The sequence below is a fragment of the Podarcis filfolensis genome (genome assembly GCF_964270895.1).
Source record: "Podarcis filfolensis genome assembly, chromosome: 13".
In the NCBI taxonomy this organism is placed as follows: Eukaryota; Metazoa; Chordata; class Lepidosauria; order Squamata; family Lacertidae; genus Podarcis; species Podarcis filfolensis.
The window spans coordinates 5,836,564-5,856,053 of record NC_139615.1 but is presented as its reverse complement, the minus strand read 5'-3'; the positions used below and the strand labels follow the sequence as shown (position 1 = coordinate 5,856,053).

General features: G+C 48.7%; 1 protein-coding gene across 1 annotated transcript in view; it reads right to left on the bottom strand.

Moving 5' to 3' along the window:
• Positions 1-4,296: 4,296 nt before the first annotated feature.
• Positions 4,297-19,490, bottom strand: part of TGM1 (transglutaminase 1) — a 55,796-nt gene continuing 40,602 nt past the window's right edge. The window contains exons 7-15 of the mRNA XM_083580860.1: positions 17,839-18,013; positions 16,950-17,088; positions 15,960-16,063; positions 15,311-15,399; positions 12,927-13,080; positions 11,470-11,751; positions 8,809-8,969; positions 7,042-7,178; positions 4,297-5,939 (exon numbers count right to left, since the gene is read on the bottom strand). Coding sequence (XP_083436986.1) covers positions 5,492-5,939; positions 7,042-7,178; positions 8,809-8,969; positions 11,470-11,751; positions 12,927-13,080; positions 15,311-15,399; positions 15,960-16,063; positions 16,950-17,088; positions 17,839-18,013 — 1,689 coding nt within the window. The 3' untranslated portion in view covers positions 4,297-5,491. The remainder of the gene's footprint in view (positions 5,940-7,041; positions 7,179-8,808; positions 8,970-11,469; positions 11,752-12,926; positions 13,081-15,310; positions 15,400-15,959; positions 16,064-16,949; positions 17,089-17,838; positions 18,014-19,490) is intronic.

The window sequence follows — 19,490 nt, the reverse complement described above, 5'->3', positions numbered from 1 at the left end:
CTGGGAACCGCGGCCTCGTAGAGCAGCAGCCAATCAGGAACGAGGAGGTGGGACGAAAGAGGAGATTATGCAGATTTCAGAGCAGGGCGCCCACCTGGCCAGGTGGAGGTGGGCGGGGCCTAGCGTGTCACACCAGCCCTGCAGTGTAGGCCGAGGTTAATATTGCACGTTGGGGAACCGGTGCTGGGAGCAAGAATACAGTCTACAACTACCCTGCAGTGTGGTCCAGTGTTACTGCTTTGTCGCAGGCTGCGTTTTGTGTACAGTGGTACCTCGGGTTACAGACGCTTCAGGTTACATACGCTTCAGGTTACAGACTCCGCTAACCCAGAAATAGTGCTTCAGGTTAAGAACTTTGCTTCAGGATGAGAACAGAAATCGTGCGGCGCGGCAGCAGCAGGAGGCCCCATTAGCTAAAGTGGTGCTTCAGGTTAAGATCAGTTTCAGGTTAAGAACGGACATCCGGAACGAATTAAGTACTTAACCTGAGGTACCACTGTGTGCTGTACAGTAATACCTCATGTTGCGTTAGGTTCATGTTGCATCTTTTTCGCCACATGCGCAGAAACGCTCTATTGTGCATGCGCAGAAACAGCGCTCTAGTTATTGACTTTTTGGGGTGCAAATGGCACCCCAGAATGGATCAAGTCCGTAACTAGTAACTGTACATGAGAGAGGCAACATCCAATACACATCTTGTAATAACAATAATGATAATAATAATATTTTAGTGTATTTTTGGTTTTCTATGGAAGCCGCCCAGAGTGGCTGGGGAAACCCAGCCAGATGGGCGGGGTACAAATAATAAATTATTATTATTATTATTTTTATTATTTATAGCCCACCTATCTGGCTGGGTTTCTCCAGCCACTCTGGGTAGCATACAGCACATAAAAGAAAGTAAAACATTAGACATTAAAAATTTCCCAATACAGGGTTGCCTTCAGATGTCTTCCAAAGGTCAGATAGTTGTTTATTTCCTTAACATCTGATGGGAGTTCTTGGTATGAGCTTTCGTGTGCATGCACACTTCTTCAGATACACTGAAACAGAAGTTGCCAGATCCTTCTATATAGTGAGAAGGTGGGGAGGGGTATTACTCAGAAGTGTGGTGGGAATGAGTGATTGGCAGATAGCTGTGATGAGCCTGTTGACGACTCTTAACGACTGCAATAGGTCTTACAGGAAAAAGCAAGGGGTGAGAAGGTGAAAAATGGCTTTGTCATGTATAATGAGATAAGAATCCAATGTCTTTGTTCAGACCAGGTCTCTCTGGGAATTTCTGAAATTCCTTTGTAGTAATACAGCTACTTTGAGATCTTGTATAGAATGTCCTGGGAGATTGAAGTGTTCTCCTACTGGTTTCTCTGTCTTGTGATTCTTGATGTCCGATTTATGTCCGTCTCACTATATAGAAGGATCTGGCAACTTCTGTTTCAGTGTATCTGAAGAAGTGTGCATGCACACGAAAGCTCATACCAAGAACTAACTTAGTTGGTCTTTAAGGTGCTACTGGAAGGAAAAAATTTTTTTTGTTTTGACTATGGCAGACCAACACGGCTACCTATCTGTAACTGGATCTGATGGGAGGGCATTCCACAGGGCAGGCGCCACTACCGAGAAGGCCCTCTGCCTGGTTCCCTGTAACCTCACTTCTCACAGGGAGGGAACCCCCAGAAGGACCTCGGCGCTGGACCTCAGTGTCCAGGCTGAACGATGAGGGTGAAGACACTTTTACAGGTAGACTGAGCTGAGGCCGTTTAGGCTGTTTTTGTGACTGTGTGAGACCCAGTTCAGCTACTGACTGATTGTGTGACTGCAGAAATGGATAAAAGTCCCCCATCCAAACAATGACTATCATCCGTGCAGGTAAGAAGAAGCAAAAACTTAAATTTTTATCATCTACAATACTGTCTTTTCTATACTACAGTATATTAATTATTGCTTTCATTTTATGGATCAACGGTCTCTCGTTAGTAAAATTCATGTTAAATTACTGTTTTAGGGGTTGTTTTTAAAAATCTGGAACAGATTAGTCCATGTTGCATTACTTTCTATGGGAAACGTGCCTTGGTTTTGAAATGCTTTGGTTTTGGAACGGACTTCTGGAACGGATTAAGCTTGAGAACCAAGGTACCGCTGTAATTGGTAAAGTACAGATGCATTGTCATAGGAGCAAGTAGCTCAGAAGGAAGAGGGGTGCGGCCTTTCTTCCACCTCTGCACTGCTCCAAAATAAAGCTTTCGAACAGAGATAATTCTGATATATCTCAAAGGGGGCTGTCTCCCGGTCTAGTAGATGTACTATATTAGACATCCTTATTCAGACTGTGACTATCAAAAAGGAAATAGGAGCAGAATTTGTCAGCCTTACTCATTTCAAAGGAAACTCACTTCTCATATAGTGACGTTTAAAATTTGTGTCTCTCACCCCCTCAACTCTCTAACTGGAAATTGCTAAAAGCAATGAGATGCAGGACACTACTACCCCTTTTATATCTCTAGTAGAGATGACTCTGCTTCAGTTTCCTTCCCTGAGTTTCCTTCTCCGGAATTACAGCAGCATCCCCTCTCTCCCTGCCTCAGTTTACTCTCAAGACCAGGGGTCAGCAAATTTATCAGCAGGGGGCCGGTCCACTGTCCCTCAGACCTTGTGGGGGGCTGGACTATATTTTGGGGGGAAAGGGGGGGGAGAACGAATTCCTATGCCCCACAAATAACCCAGAGATGCTTTTTAAACAAAAGGACACATTCTATTCATGTAAAAACACGCTGATTCCTGGACCATCCGTGGGCCAGATTTAGAAGGCGATTGGGCCAGATCCAGCACCTGGGCCTTAGTTTGCCTACCCATGCTCAAGACCAAATTTCCCTTCTCCCTTTCCCTCTCCATGACCACATCTCCCCTCCCCACACTTCACTTTCCTTCCCCAATGCCATAATGGGATATTTTTCTCAGCTTCTGAACCTACAAAAGTGTCAGAAATAGCTGCTCCTCCAGCCTCTCTTCCACCCACAGCTTACCACAAAAAATCCCCTTCGCTTGCTCTCTTGGCCTGTGGGGTGGGGGAAGCCTCCCATGGGGCCAGGGAGAAAGAGAGGACACCCCGACCCCAAGCAGGTCATGTTGCTCCCTAATTCTCCTATATTCCTCCTCCTGAAATGACCCAAATGGATACCTGAAAGGGACATGTTTGGCTCCATTCACGTGCCTGGTGTGAATTACTGTATGCTTGTGAAACATGGACCACTTATAAACGCCATCTCCAACTCCTCGAAAGATTCCATCAACGGTGCCTCCGAAAAATTGTACGCATCGCTTGGGAAGACAGGCGAACTAATGCCCATGCACCGGAAGAAGCAAAGATCACCAGTGTCGAAGCAATGATTCCTCGACATCAACTTGGTTGGACTGGTCATGTTGTGCGGGTGACTGATTATCGTCATCCAAAGCAACTACTCTATTCCCAACTTAAAAATGGAAAGCGTAATGCTGGTGGTCAACAAAAGAGGTTTAAAGACTCTCAAGGCAAATCTTTAAAAATGTAGTACAGTGGTACCTCTGGTTAAGTACTTAATTTGTTCCGGAGGTCCGTTCTTAACCTGAAACTGTTCTTAACCTGAGGACCACTTTAACTAATGGGGCCTCCTGCTGCCGCCAGAGCACGATTTCTGTTCTTATCCTGAAGCAAAGTTCTTAACCTGAGGTACTATTTCTGGGTTAGCGGAGTCTATAACCTGAAGCGTCTGTAACCTGAAGTGTATGTAACCCAAGCTACCACTGTATAAACACCAACAATTGGGAAACACTTGCCTGTGAGCGCTCCAATCAGAGAACAGCCTTAACGAAAGGTGTAATGGGCTTTGAAGACGATAGAACTCAGGACGCAAGGGAGAAACGTGCTAAGAGAAAGGCACGCTTGGCAAACCCTCACTGTGATCAATTCCCGCCTGGAAACCTATGTCCCCACTGTGGAAGGACATGTGGATCCAGAATTGGCCTCCACAGTCACTTACGAACTCACTGTTAAAACCATGTTCATGGAAGACAATCTTACTCGGCTATGAGTGATCGCCGAAGAAGTGCCCCCTTTAGTGGCTGTCATAATCACAGCGTGACGACAGACCAGTACAAATACTATATAGGAGAGAGGATGTGCAAGGAAAAGCCAATGTAGCTTTGAGGGGAGGTCAGCCTGGACAATACCACAAAATGCAACAGCTGCTAATGTGGGTTTGTGACGTGTTCAGTGCTCCAAGAAAAGAAGAAACCCACACAACCATTTAAAAAGCCAGGTTTAGAGATAAAAATCATTTATTTCAAATAAATACCTATATTAAGTGTGAAAAATAAGAGTAACAGGCTTTGGCTTCACTCGTTTGCATGTAGTTTAAATGTAGCACAATTTATCATATCTTCACATAATCACAGAGCTGTCCTCTGGCTAGCTACAAACATGTTATTTTGGCTCTTCTTTTTAAAAAGCATGCACAGCTTGGCTTCAGTGCAAAGTTAAGGAAGATTGTGGACATTTGGTGTTTGCATACATTTAAATAAGTGAACAGAGGCAAGGCAGCCAATGGCCAATTAATGCATTTTGCGGTGGGTTAGTAGTCTTCCTCAAGCAGTTTCCGTTGTCTTCCTTGCTGTTACCATTCTAGGAGGGCAGGGAGAAAAGTCCTTCCCCCACTACAACCAGGGCATGATAACCTCCTTGTACCGCTGACCCAAGGAGAGAGATAAGAAAGTGGCAAGATTCATCTAATGTAAATGTGGCGTTAAATTTCCAGTGGATATGGTGGGGATCAAGCTGGATTTACTTAGGAGGACTTAAAAAAACAACCCCTGTGTGTCTTCTCCCTTCGGAAGCTCATCGCTTGTCTTTTTTGGGGAGCAAGTGTTGTGTCTGTGTGAGAGAGTGAGGTTCAGTGTATTATTTAAAAACAAAAGGTGTGCGAAGGAGCAAAAGAGAACAACCAGTACAAAAACATTTCAGGGGATCCCAGCGATCAAGAAAGAGGGAGTGGATTTGCAGGGTGCTGGCAACGCGTGGCCCTTGGGCTTGGGAGAGAGTGAAATGGACAGTGCAGGTATGTGAGGGGATGGCAAACATTCAGGCAGAAGATGGACGGAAAGGAGGAAAGGGGCAGGTCGACATGGGCTCAGAGTCGTGAGTTTTGTAGGGAGCGGGGACAGAGAGCAAGGAAAAGGAACAACAGAACAAACTGCGTGAGGGGGTGGGGGAAGCAGAGATATAACTGGGAAATGGCAAATAACGGGCAGGGTGGGCTGTATATGGGTGATGGACGGCCGAGAGACAACCGAATATCGAGGCCTTGACATGCCCGCATCCTGCAGAACTGCTGTGGCTCTGTGGCTCATTCATAGCACGCCTCCCCATGTTGCTCCCAGTTCTGCTGGCACCGTATGCAATTCATCACACAGTACATCACATTAAAAATAAAAAAATGAAAAGCTAAAAAGGTCTGCCTCAGACCCCCCGCCCCGCCCGCACGGCAGGCGACCCACGGACATTGGCGGAGCCTCGAGGGTCTGGCTGGCGGGCCGGAGACCTGCGGGCATTGGCTGGGCTGCTGCGGCCTGTCGGCTGGCGAGCCGGAGACGCCCTGTTGAGGGCGGGAGAAGGTGCAGGCGAGGCTCGGGCGGGGGCCGGAGAAGGTGCAGGCGAGGCTCGGGCAGGGGCCGGAGAAGCCCGTCCGTGGGCCGGGGAAGCTCGTCCGCGGGCCGGAGACCCCCGAACCGGGGCTGGAGAAGCCGACGAGGGGCCTCGTGGGGGTCCCTGGGTCACCTCGATCGTCAGCACCCCGTGGACCTGGGAGAGCTGAGGGCTGTCCAGGCTGGCTACCAGCTGGCGTTGGCCTGCACGGAGAGGTGTGAACGTCTGTCGTAGCGTCACTGTTTGATGTGGGCCGATATTTCTGCAAAAGAGGAAGAAAGAGAGAGTTAGGTTCCCCAGCTTGTGTTTTCAGAAAGGCCAGAGTTCAGAAGTAAAAAGCTAAAGGACCCCTGATGGTTAAATCCAGTCAAAGGCGACTATGGGGTCGCGGCGCTCATCTTGCTTTCAGGCCAAGGGAACCGGCGTTTGTCCGCAGACAGCTTTCTGGGTCATGTAGTCAGCAGGACTAAACTGCTTCTGGCGGAATGGGACACAGCGACGGAAACCAGAGCGCACGGAAACGCCGTTTACTTTCCCGCCACAGCGGTACCTATTTATCTACTTGCACTGGTGTGCTTCTGAACTGCTAGGTTGGCAGGAGCTGGGACAGAGCAACGGGCGCTCACCCCGTCGCGGGGATTCGAACCGCTGACCTTTTGATCAGCAAGCCCAAGAGGCTCAGTGGTTTAACCCACAGCGCCACCAACGTTCTGGTCCAGTGCCAGGGCTTGAGGAGTCCAACCCTCCAATTCTGGGTATTCGACAACCTAATTGCAGGTTCTTACTAGAAACATTCTGCCTTACTTTGGTCAACTCTTCACTAATTTGGCTTAAGGTTCCACCCCAAAGCCTCTGTCATAAGCAACTCCCAAATTAAGGTCAAAATGAAAACTAGGGAGGCCATCTGGCAACCCAGAGAGATGGGCAGGGTCTAAATATTACCAGTGCTCCCCCCTCCAAAAAATGTTTAGGGGTACTCTCATTTTCCTACTCATATTGAAGTACTGCCCTTACAATGAGGCTGAATTTAGATTCACAAAATGTTTAGAGGTATGCGTACCCCTGTGTCCCCCCCAGGACAAAAGCACTGAATATTACAAGAATAATTTATTATTATTATTATTTTGATCTGTAGAATGAATCAAATTTGGGGAGTTTTTCATTTGCCCTTTTCCTCCTTTCAGCTCTGGTCTGTTGAGTGTTTAAAATTGCATCTGTATTACGCAATGTGAATTTTGCTGAACGCTTTCGTATAGCACCTGGTAATCTTCCGACAAAGGGAAGATGGCTGTTGTTTCAGATGCATAACGCCCTTAAATGGCAGCCCTGTCCCAAAGAATCCTGGGAAAGGTAGGTTTACTCACCCCACTGTCATTGTATTTGGGGTGGAGAGCCCCGACCCCTCCATATGGAAGATGGCCCCTGTCAGCGTCACCGGAAGGGGGTTCTTGAAGACAATCTGGACTTGGGTTTCTTGTCCAACGATAGCTGGGCCCAGCAACTGTTGTCGGGGGGAGAGAGAGGAGAGAACAGAGAAAGCATTGTCAAGGGTGAGCAGTGCTGGATTTACGTATAAGCTAAACAAGCTATAGCTTAGGGCCCCACTCTCTTGGGGGCTCCCCCCCAAAATTAAAAAACAACAACTGAATGTACATTTCGAAAATATAAGATAAAAACAAATAAAACCTACATACAGCAACAGTGTTTTGTGTTGTGCAGGCTCCTATGATGCAAGGCCTGCTAGCCTGCTCCCTAAAATACCACTGGTTTGCTCCTTTCTATATATAGGATGCCTACATTCTGCACAGACTGGTTGCATGGCAACATGAGGCCTCCCGCCGCCGGTGCCCGGATTCTGTTTGTAGACCAAGGTAAAGTTCACAAACTGGGACACTACTTCCGGTTTTGTGGAGTTCGTAAACCGAATAGTTCGTAAACAGGGCTGTTCTTAAACTGAGGATGAAAACTGTATTTTCATCTTTATCTCCACTTTTTATAATCATCCCCCCCAAAAAATATTTGTATATTCTTTGCAGTTCTTGTTTTGTTTTTTTAACAGGGCTAAAATGCTCGTTAAAGATCCATTCGAGTCAACTGGGGGGTTGAAAACTGCCTGGGATCCACTGGCATTCCCGTGGCCCTGGGCCCCCACCATGAACACCTGGTTTTCATGGGTGTGGGACCTCATCTCTGTGACCCCCCCATGCTTCTTTATCTGGCTCTCAAAACCTTCTTCTGGACACTCCTGCTTGCTAGTTCTGCTCCACATCTCAAGTCTGTCCTCAAACCCCTCAAATTCCCTTTGGCTTGTCTACACGGAGGACAGTGAGGTAATTACCGTATTTTTCGCTCCATAAGACACACTTTTCCCCTCCTAAAAAGTAAGGGGAAATGTGTGTGCGTCTTATGGAGCAAACGCAGGCAGGAGGCTCTGCTCAGCGCTCCCTTTAAAGAGCCGCGTGGAGCGTGTGTGCGGCTCTTGGGGGCTTTTCCCCGAGGAGGGAGAAGGGCAGCCCGTCAGTCCCTTCTCCCTCCTTGGGGAAAAGCCCCCAAGAGCCGCACACACGCTCCACGCGGCTTTTAAAGATCACGCAGCTCTTGCTGGCTTTTCCGGGAGGTGGGAGAACGAACTGACAGGCTGCCCTCTGTCCCTTCCCACACCTCCCGGAAAATCCAGCAAGAGCCGCTCCCAGGCTCTGCTCAGCGCTCCCTTGTAAGGGCTCCCTTTTGTCTCTCATCCCGCTTTGCTGGGAAGCCAGAAGAAGAAGAGGCGCTGAGCAGCTATCGCTCTTGCTCTGCTGGCTTCTCAGCAAAGCGGGAGGAGGGACGGAAGGGTTTAAAGCAAGAAAAGCAAGAGCCGCTTACATGCTCTGCGCAGAATTTTTTTTTCTTGCTTTCCCCCTCTAAAAACTAGGTGCGTCTTATGGTCAGGTGCGTCTTATGGAGCGAAAAATACGGTACACACAAAGGCAGTGTTTACATCCATTGCTCCACCCACTTTGGTCTCTGGCCCCGCCCACCATGGCAACTGGCCCTCCAAAGGCTGCCCAGAAGAGAAAGTGGCCCTCAAGCCCCCCCACCCCAAAGAGTTCCCCCACCCCTGACTCTAAACCACAGCCCCTGTGCCATACCGTGAGAGTGAGGTCCGGCGTCCGCAAACGGAAGGTGTGCTCCTTCGCGATCACCTGGCCGGTTTCGGCCACTTTCCCCGAGATGCTCAGCTTCATGGCTCCCTGGTCAACCAGGTGGGGCTTGTACTCTGCGTAGGAGACCACCATGGGAACAGCCTGGCCTGGAAGGGAAAGGCAGGGGAAGGGTTAAGCAAACTGGGACCGAAAATCACGACAAGCTCTACGGCACAACCTGTGGCTCTACGCAGCTCAGGACCAGGTTCCCCGAGAGACGGACCCCTTTAGTATTTATTTACTTTATCCCTTAAACACTCAGTCGATTGCCACAGTCAGCGGAAGAGTTTTCGGCAAGTTCCAAAGTTCTCCAAAACCCGCTCTGCAGTAACCCTGAGTGTCTGGAGGCGGTTGGAGGATGGATGGCGGCTAACAGATTGAGGTTGAATCCTAACAGGACAGAAGTACTGTTTTTTGGGGGGACGGGGGGCGGGCATATATGGGGACTCCCAGGTCCTGAATAGGGTAACTGTGCCCCTGAAGGACCAGGTGCGCAGCCTGGGAGTCATTTTGGACTCACCGCTGTCCATGGAGGCAGAGGTCAATTCTGTGTCCAGGGCGGCTGTCTACCAGCTCCATCTGGTACGCAGGATAAGACCCTCCCTGCCTGCGGACTGTCTTGCCAGAGTGGTGCATGCTCTGGTTATCTTCTGCTTGGACTACTGCCATGCGCTCTATGTGGGGCTACCTTTGAAGGTGACCCGGAAACTACAACTAATCCAGAATGCGGCAGCTAGACTGGTGACTGGGAGCGGCTGCCAAGACCACATAACACCGGTCCTGAAAGACCTACATTGGTCCCCAGTACGTTTCCGAGCACAATTCAAAGTGTTGGTACTGACCTTGAAAGCCCTAAACGGCCAGTATACATGAAGGACACCTCCACCCCCATCGTCAAACACGGACACTGAGGTCCAGCTCCGAGGGCCTTCTGGCAGTTCCCTCACTGCGAGAAGCCAAGTTACAGGAACCAGGCAGAGGGCCTTCTTGGTAGTGGCACCCGCCCTGTGGAACGCCCTCCCACCAGATGTCAAGTAAAGAAGCAACTATCTGACTTTTAGAAGACATCTGAAGGCAGCCCTGTTTAGGAAAGTTTTTAATGTTTGAGGTTTTATAATGTTTTTGATATTCTGTTGGGAGCCGCCCAGAGTGGCTGGGGAAACCCAGCCAGATGGGAGGGGTAGAAATAAATGATGATGATGATGATGATGATAACTCAGAGCAGGACTTTTAGCATAGAATATCCGTATTCTGCAAATCATAAAACTTCTTTCGAAACTACTGCACTACACTGAAATGTTTAGATGTTTATTTCGTTGTCCTCGACTCTTCCTGCCACACTTGCTACCCTCTCCTTTGAGAACCACTGACTTAGAATTCACCACGTGCCGTGGATTTCCTCCATGGCTCCCCCTGCTCCACCCGGGGAGCAGAGCGTCCCACCTCTACTCGTTTTGCCACGTCCATTGACTATTCCCCTGCCACAGGGAGGCCCCTTGCAATGGGGTTGTTTGACGTGATGCAGGGGGCCCAAGCAGATACGTGGCCCAGTGATTTAAGGTGACCAAGAGCCAGTGTGGCGTAGCAGTTCAAGTTTTGGACCAGGACCTGGGAGAGGGCCAGGTTCGAATCTCCATTCGGCCATGAAGCTCATGACCGCAACACCTCAAGGGCCACCTCTTTCCATATGAACCTGCCCAGACCCTGAGATCATCTTCTGAGGCCCTCCTTCATGTGCCTCCTCCTTGAGAGGTCTGGAGGGTGGCAACACGAGAACAGGGCCTTTTCTGCGGTGGCTCCCCATCTGTGGAATGCTCTCCCCAGGGATGTTCACTTGGTGCCTTATTATACACCTTTAGGTGCCAGGCAAAAACGTTCGTTTTTGACCAGGCCTTTGGTTGACCTGATGGACAGATGGACATCGACTTATACCCTTTTAAAATGTGGCTCTTTTTGAGGGGGTGTTACTGGGTTATCGCGGGTGGCGCTGTGGGTTAAACCACAGAGCCTAGGACTTGCCGATCAGAAGGTCGGCAGTTCGAATCCCCGCGACAGGGTGAGCTCCCGTTACTTGGTCCCTGCTCCTGCCAACCTAGCAGTTCGAAAGCACGTCAAAGTGCAAGTAGATAAATAGGTACCGCTCCGGCGGGAAGGTAAAGGGCGTTTCCGTGCGCTGCTCTGGTTCGCCAGAAGCGGCTTAGTCATGCTGTCCACATGACCCGGAAGCTGTACGCCGGCTCCCTCGGCCAGTAAAGCAAGATGAGCGCCGCAACCCCAGAGTCGGCCACAACTGGACCTAATGGTCAGGGGTCCCTTTACCTTTACCTTACTGGGTTATTGTTCTTATTTTGATTTTATATATTGTGATCTTTTCTGTGAACTGCCATGAGACCTCCGGGTATAAGGGCGGCGTATAAATTCAATAAATAATAATAATAATAATGAAGTTCCTGGGGTGACCTTGGGCCAACCTCTTAGCCTGGCCTACCTCGCAGGCCTGTCGTGAGGGTGAAAAGTCGGCAAAGCCTGTCCAGCACCCTGAGATCCTTGGAAGAAGGTGGTATACAAATTTGAAAAAACCACAACCAAATAAATAAGGTGTCTTACTTCCGCTGGCCGGCACCTGGACCTCCCTCTTCTCCTGCTTGAAGTTGCTGCCCGTTACGCCGGTGTAATACATGACGGCCACGAAGAGGTTGAGGGAGACACTGCGGGGCATGGAGCTGCGGTTCTTCAGGATGACCCTCAGGGAGATGTCTTGGCCTGTGTAGGCCTCCTGGGTGTCCACCGTCACGGAGATGTCGTCGCCCCACTCCTTGTTGGTGTAGATGTGGGCCTTGGTGCCGTGCTTGGCGGCCGTTTCGACCGCTTTGCGCTCCGCGTCGGAGCCTGGGAGAGGAAAAAAGGGAGAAGGATGGAGAGAGATGCTCAGGTGTTGCTGCTCCTGCAGCCAAGGGGCAGGTGAAGGTCCAGAGCGAAGACGATTTCATTCCAAACTTCCTGGAATGGTGCTTTTTATTTATCCCCCCCCCCATTTTAATTTAATTTTCCGTTTTCCATTTTTGAATACAGTGGTACCTCGGGTTACATACGCTTCAGGTTACAGACTCCGCTAACCCAGAAATAGTACCTCGGCTCAAGAACTTTGCTTCAGGATGAGAACAGAAATCGCGCGGCGGCAGCGGGAGGCCCCATTAGCTAAAGTGGTGCTTCAGGTTAAGAACAGTTTCAGTTTAAGAACGGACCTCCGGAACAAATTAAGTACTTAACCCGAGGTACCACTGTATTCATTCAAGCAACCTTAAAATACCAACGGCTTCTCTTTTTCTCTTTCCACGGTTCGTTTTGCAAAACACAAATCCCTGCATATTTTATAGCAAAAACGTTCCTTTCTAACCAGGCCTTTGGTTGATCTGATTCACGTCCTATGCCCTTTTAAAATGTGGTGTTTTTTGTGAGGGGGGGCGGGCCGCTATTCTTGTTTTTATTTTTATTAGGTATTTTGTGGTTTTATATCTTGATTTTATTCCCATCAGATGTCAAGGAAATAAAGAACTATCTGACTTTTAGAAGACATCTGAAGTTCAGGGAAGTTTTTAATGTTCGATGTTTTATCGTGTTTTTAATATTATGTTGGCAGCCGTCCAGAGTGGCTGGGGAAACCCCAGGCAGATTGGCAGAGTATAAATAAAATAATTATTAATTATTATTATTATTATTAATTATTATTACAGTGGTACCTCGGGTTACATACGCTTCAGGTTACGGACACCGCTAACCCAGAAATACTACCTCGGGTTAAGAACTTTGCTTCAGGATAAGAACAGAAATTGGGCTCCGGCGGCGCGGCAGCAGCAGGAGGCCCCATTAGCTAAAGTGGTGCTTCAGGTTAAGAAGAGTTTCAGGTTAAGAACGGACCTCCAGAACGAATTAAGTACTTAACCTGAGGTACCACTGTATTATTATTATTATGATTATGATTATGATTATTATTATTATTAATTTGTGCGTGTCCTGCCTCAGGAATCCCAGCTGTCTGCCCCCTTGTCCACACATCACATTACCTTCAGGATGTTTGTAAATGTCGGTGACATCGTGGCGCTGATTTGAGCCCACTGCCTTGGTACTGATTAAGTGACCAATTGCCTTCTCCTCCACATAGACGATCTTGAAGCTGCCGTCAGACTGGCGCTGCCAATACACCTTGTCACTGTTCACCTGCAGAGAGAGAGAGAAAGTAGGTCAGAGAAAACCATCAGCAGGCCAGCCGCCGTAAAAACCAACACCTGTGTTTGCCCATGGTTCTGTTTGGGGGAAGAGGGGCATCTCTCTGCGCCTTGTCATTTCACATACCGTATTTTTCGCCCCATAGGACGCACCGGCCCATAGGACGCACCAAGTTTTTTGGGGGGGAAATAAAGAAAAAAAATTTTATTTTCCCCCCCCCAGGCGCTTGTGGGGCCGGCTGTCCCTGGAGCTTGCAGGGCAGGCAGCGGGGAGAAGCGCTCTTCTCCCCGCCGCCCGCCTGCAGACCAGGTCCGGGGACAGTGGGAAGACGCGCTGCGCCTCCCAGCTGTCCCCGGAGCTTGCGGGGCAGGCAGCGGGGAGAAGCGCTCTTCTCCCTGCCGCCCGCCTGCAGACCAGGTCCGGGGACAGCGGGAAGACGCGCTGCGCCTCCTCACTGTCCCCGGAGCTTGCGGGGCAGGCAGCGAGGAGAAGCACGCGTCTCCCCGCCGTCAGCCTCCAAACCACATCGGGAGACAGCGGGATGGCGGCGTTCCGCCTCCCCGCTGTCCCCCGACCTTGTGGGGCTGGCGCTGCGGCTCTCCTGAAGCCTGCATTCACCCCATAGGACGCACACACATTTCCCCTTCATTTTTGGAGGGGAAAAAGTGCATCCTATAGGGCGAAAAATACGGTAATTGTAGGGTTGGAAGGGACCACGAGGGCCAATTTTTCCAACCCCCTGCAATGCAGGAATCTTTTGCCCAACATGGGATTCGAACCCCTGACCCTGAGGGTCACAGCCTGATGCTCTACCAACTGAGCTAAACTTGCCCCAAAACTGAAGCTTGCTTAATGAACCAGGCAGAGGGCCTTTTCGGTGGTGGCACCCACCCTGTGGAACGCCCTCCTGTCAGATGTCAAGGAAATAAACAACTATCTGACTTTTAGAAGACATCTGAAGGCAACCCTGTTTAGGGAAGTCTTCAATGTTTGATGTTTTATTGTGTTTATAATATTCTGTTGGGAGCTGCCCAGCGTGGCTGGGGAGGCCAGGCCAGATGGGCGAGGTATAAATAATAAAATTATTATTATTATTATTACTTCTCCTCTTTACCTACATGATCCCTAGAGAAGTTTTACCCAGAAGTCAAGTCACAACAAGTTCAACAGGTCGGCAGTCCACAGCAGTTCCATTGCTATGGAAAACTTTGAAGAGAGAGATATAAGGTATTCATCCCCATGTCTGTGGCAAAGACCTTTTGCATCTATGTCTATCTAGCCATCGAGATAGATAGATGGACATTTCAATTTCACTGGATGCTATAGCAGAAAACCAGTTTAGTGATGACAAGATTATTATGATTGTGTTGCAGATTGTGTCTTTCGTCACCTTCAACCTGTGACTGTGTTAGCTGGGGCTGATGGAGTTTGCTGGAGTCCAGCAAAATCTGGAGGGCACAAATTGGGGAAGGTTGCTCTAACCTTTTCTTTTTCCACAGCTGTAATTGAAATTCCACCCCCGTTGCAAATCAGGTGACATTCAGCTGAAAACTCAACTTATCCTGGCTTCTCTAGTCTCACTATAAGTTGCATTTTCAGCTGAATTTTGTGGAACCACTCAATGCATCCGTTGTATGGAGCTATTGCCATTGGTTTTGTTGCATTTGCTCCTTGCAAACAGTTAAAAGTCTGCAATTTTTTGAGAATAAACCTGATTTGCAAAGGGGGTGGAATAATTTCGATTGCAAATGTATGTTGGAGTGTCTCCACACCCATCGTTCTGCCTGGACACTGTGGTCCAGCTCCGAGGCCCTTCTGGCAGTTCCCTCCTTGCAAGAAATGAGGTTACAGGGAACCAGGCAAAGGGCCTTCTCGGTAGTGGCACCCGCCCTCAGGAACACCCTCCCACCAGATGTCAAGGAAATAAGAAACTATCTGACATTTGGAAGACAGCCCTGTTTAGGGAAGTTTTTAATGTGTGACATTTTAATGTATTTTAAATATTTGTTGGAAGCCGCCCAGAGTGGCTGGGGAAACCCAGCCAAATGGGCGGGGTACAAATAAATTATTATTATTATTATTAGTGATAGAATTGACGTCTGCATTCCTGGGGAGCTGTCCCTGGTGCTGAAGGTTCCAAACCTGAATCAGAGATGCGGTGACATGACCAGGGGATCTCTCAGTAGTATTCGCACATGCAAAATCATTCAGAAACAAGTACCTCAGCAAAGCAGAAGGAGGCATCGTATTTCATGTAGACCAGCCCGTTCTTGATGGCCTCTACGGAGCAGGGACCGCAGCAGAAAATGCCTGTTGAGGAAAGCAGGGGAGAGATGAGATGGAGCACCGTGTCAGACTCCCCGTCTCCTTTCCAGAACAGACAACGGCTTCCAGTGTTAATCTGCGGAACTCCTTGTGGCACAATTTGAACTGGCGTCCATACCATGGCAGGTGTTGCTTAAAAAGGGAACCACAAAGCAAATTGTTCTCCCAACCAGGTGATTCTTCCTCAATACTCAAACTCAGGAGTTTCCCTCAGTGATTCAAGCATCTTTTATGGGGCTAAACAGAGTCTGATTGGCTCACAAAGTCACCTGACCTCTGCTGGTCAGATGGCTGCAGTACCGGCCTCCAACCACCTGCAGCGCTGGTGTGCCAGTGCAGTAAAGGAGATCAGCCCAGCCACTCCCAAGCTGTTATAGTGGCCCAAGGCCCACTCCACCTAGTTTGCGACCCCAAAAGTTGTAAGCTGGCCAGGTGTCCTCCAAGTGTTTTGGACTACAACTCCAGCATGCATGATGGGAATTGGAGTCCAAAACAGCTGGAGGACATCAGAGTCTTTTTTGTGCAGGAATCCTTCCTTGACTCACCGCTGCTGGATTCCTGGGGCGTCGCATCTACAACCTGCCACCCATCAAACCCTGAAGGCAAATCGGGACGTTTCATCCAGCAGTCGTTCCAGACATGGAAATTCCTGCATCCGGACAGGGGAGGAAAAAAGAATTAAAATGGGGTACTTGGAAGTGGAAAGAAGCAGAAGTCCCAGCAAAGGAAGAATGGAGACAAAAACTTACGGAATATGCAGAAATGGCGAAACTTATCAGAAGAATAAGAAATCAAGATAAGAAACTTTTTTTCCAATAAAAGAATGGAAATGGTTTATTGAATGTTTATAGATAAATTGCAAACAGATAAAAAACATGGGCGGGGTTATTGTAATAACCTGCAGTTATTACATAAGAGTATATATTTAAAATAGATAATTAAATGAGCAAATTAAATGAATTTGGATAGGCAGAAGAGATTATAAAATAAGTTTAAAGAACCACAGAAAGTGGGAAAATGTTTGATTGTAATGAAATGTGTAAACTTGAAAAGTGTACCGTACTTTTCCATGTATAAGACACCCCCATGTATAAGATGCCCTTAATTTGGGGGACTCAAATTTAAGAAAATTGGGGGAGATGGCTCAGAGTTGTTGAGCTATTCGGGGTGAGGATTGCCAAGAGTTGTTGAGCTTTTTATGGGGGGGGGGATTGCACAGGGCTGTTGAGCTTTTTTTTAGGGGGGATTGCCGAAAATCGCCAATCAACACCAGCCCTTGACGCAGCAGCCAATAACACGCCCAATAGCCGCTGACAGCCGCGGCAGTAACCAATCAAATGCCCGCCCTATGCACTCTCCATGTCTAAGACGAACACCACTTTTTAAAGAAAAAAACCTAGTCTTATACACAGATAACTATGGTAAATAAAAAGTTTCTCTTTAAAAAAGCGGGGTACTGGTGGCGGCCGTCCTGGGTTTGCCCTTCCTCCTGAACATAGGAACCTGAGACGGAGGCGGCAGGTCGCTGTGCTTACCAAACAGAGTCGGCATTGAGGTTCTCCAGTGGCTTCATGTTCTCGTCAAAGTATATGTCCATGGTGAGGCTGACGTCCGTATCGTGCGCCGAGTTGTAGTTGGTGACGGTCCGGGTTGGAATGCCCAGGCACCGGAGGACTGGGGGGACAGGGAGGAGGAGGAGGAATGGGAAGAGATAATAAATAATGATAATAATAATAACTTTTATTTATTTCCCGCCCTCCCCAGCCGAAGTCGGGCTCAGGGCGGCTAACGTCAGATACATAACGTTGATATAAAAATCAAACAATAATTGAATTACCTCCTGAAAACATGTAAAAATCAAATTTAAAGTCTAATTAGATGGCTTTCCACAGGGTTAGGGTTGGGAACAGTAAGTGCTCCACTGAATTGAAATTTCAGCCTTCGCGACATAGGAAAACGGCCAGGTAAGCAGCCATTTTCGTGGAGGGTCAAGATATTAAGTGATATGCATGAAATTTCATATATAGCTATATAATCCCTAGTGTAGTAAGATAAGACCTTTGGAGCAGGCATTTTTTAAAAAAAGTTTTTTATGAACCGCCTTAGTAGGGCAGTCATTGTTCCTTGATAATTTGTCACCCCCCTCCATGATGGCACCCGGGGCGACTCGCCCCCCGCCCCCCTTCCTATGCCTCTTGGAGATGCCAGTGGAGAGTTAAAAACATGGAGGGAGGGGGAAGGAATGACGACAACAGATTTCCCATCCTTATAAACAACTGAGGGTGTGATGTTGGTCGGCCCCTTTGAGAACCAGGGTGCTGGACCACATGGACCTGATCCTGCAAGGCCCTCCTTCTGTCCATGCCCTTCCCCTCCCATCCCCAGAGCCCACTCTCATCCCGTCTCCCCGCGGACGGCAGCTACCTGTGGTCACGACTCCGGCAAACACCCAGCACTGCCCATAGAGAACCGGGTAGCCTGTCTTGTGGTACTTCAGCAAGATGTCTCGGCTGCCCACCCAGGCCGAAGGGTTGGTGCCGCGCGAGTAATCGCCTGTCCAGTTCCCAACCAGCACGCCGTTGTCGTCCAGAGAGTTCACCTGAGAGAGAGAGAGAGAGGTGGGGAGAATCAGTACGGTTAGCAAGTGCCGTGTCAGCCACGGAGGGACACAAGGTTTCGTTGCTTCGCCTTTAGTAGAATCATAGAATTGTCAGGTCAGAAGGGACCCCGGGGTCCTCTAGTCCAACCCTCTGCAATGCAGGAATCTCGGCTCACGGTTCCCCGTACAGGTTCCTGCTTAGCTTTGCAAGTAGTACGCTAGTTTTATGGCGGCACTTCTAACGGTTCATTTCTACAATGAGAGAGGTGTGCTAAGATTAAGAAGTTCACCGGTGCTTAATCCACATGGTGGTGCCGCAGAAATATGGATCCGAAGTGTGTAGGCAATCGGAATACTATTACTAGATATACTCGGCCCAGTAGATCTGAAGGAGCGTCTCCACCCCCATCATTCTGCCCGGACATTGAGGTCCAGCGCTAAGGGCCTTCTGGTGGTTCCCTCCCTGCGAGAAGTGAAGTTACAGGGAACCAGGCAGAGGGCCTTCTCGGTGGTGGCACCCGCCCTGTGGAATGCCCTCCCATCAGATGTCAAAGAGAACAACAACTACCAGACTTTTAGAAGACATCTGAAGGCAGCCCTGTTTAGGGAAGCTTTTAATATTTGATGCATTGTTGTTGAGTCGTTTAGTCGTGTCCGACTCTTCGTGACCCCATGGACCAGAGCACGCCAGGCACTCCTATCTTCCACTGCCTCCCGCAGTTTGGTCAGACTCATGTTTGTAGCTTCAAGAATGCTGTCTAACCATCTTGTCCTCTGTCGTCCCCTTCTTCTTATGCCCTCAATCTTTCCCAACATCAGGGTCTTTTCCAGGGAGTCTTCTCTTCTCATGAGGTGGCCAAAGTATTGGAGCCTTAGCTTCAGGATCTGTCCTTCCAGTGAGCGCTCAGGGCTGATTCCCTTCAGAATGGATCGGTTGGATCTTCTTGCAGTCCATGGGACTCTCAAGAGTCTCCTCCAGCACCATCATTCAAAAGTATCCATTCTTCGAAGATCAGCCTTCTTTATGGTCCAGCTCTCACTTCCATACATCACTACTGGGAAAACCATGGCTTTTACTATACGGACCTTTGTTGGCATTACAGTGGTGCCCCGCAAGACGAATGCCTCGCAAGACGGAAAACTCGCTAGACGAAAGTGTTTTCCGTTTTTTGAGCTGCTTCGCAAGACGAATTTCCCTATGGGCTTGCTTCGCAAGACGAAAACGTCTTGCAAGTTTGTTTCCTTTTTCTTAACACCGTTAATACAGTTGCGACTTGACTTCGAGGAGCAACTCATAGAACGCAGTGTACATAGTAGCCTTTTTTGAGGTTTTTAAAGACTTTGGTGATTTTTGAAGCTTTTCCAAAATTTCTTTTGCAGCCATTTGGTAAGTTAAGCTTTTAAAACTTTTTTTGGGGGGGTTTGGATTTTGGGTTGGGGTGTTTGGAATTCAAGGACTTGGTGTTGGGGAGGGGTT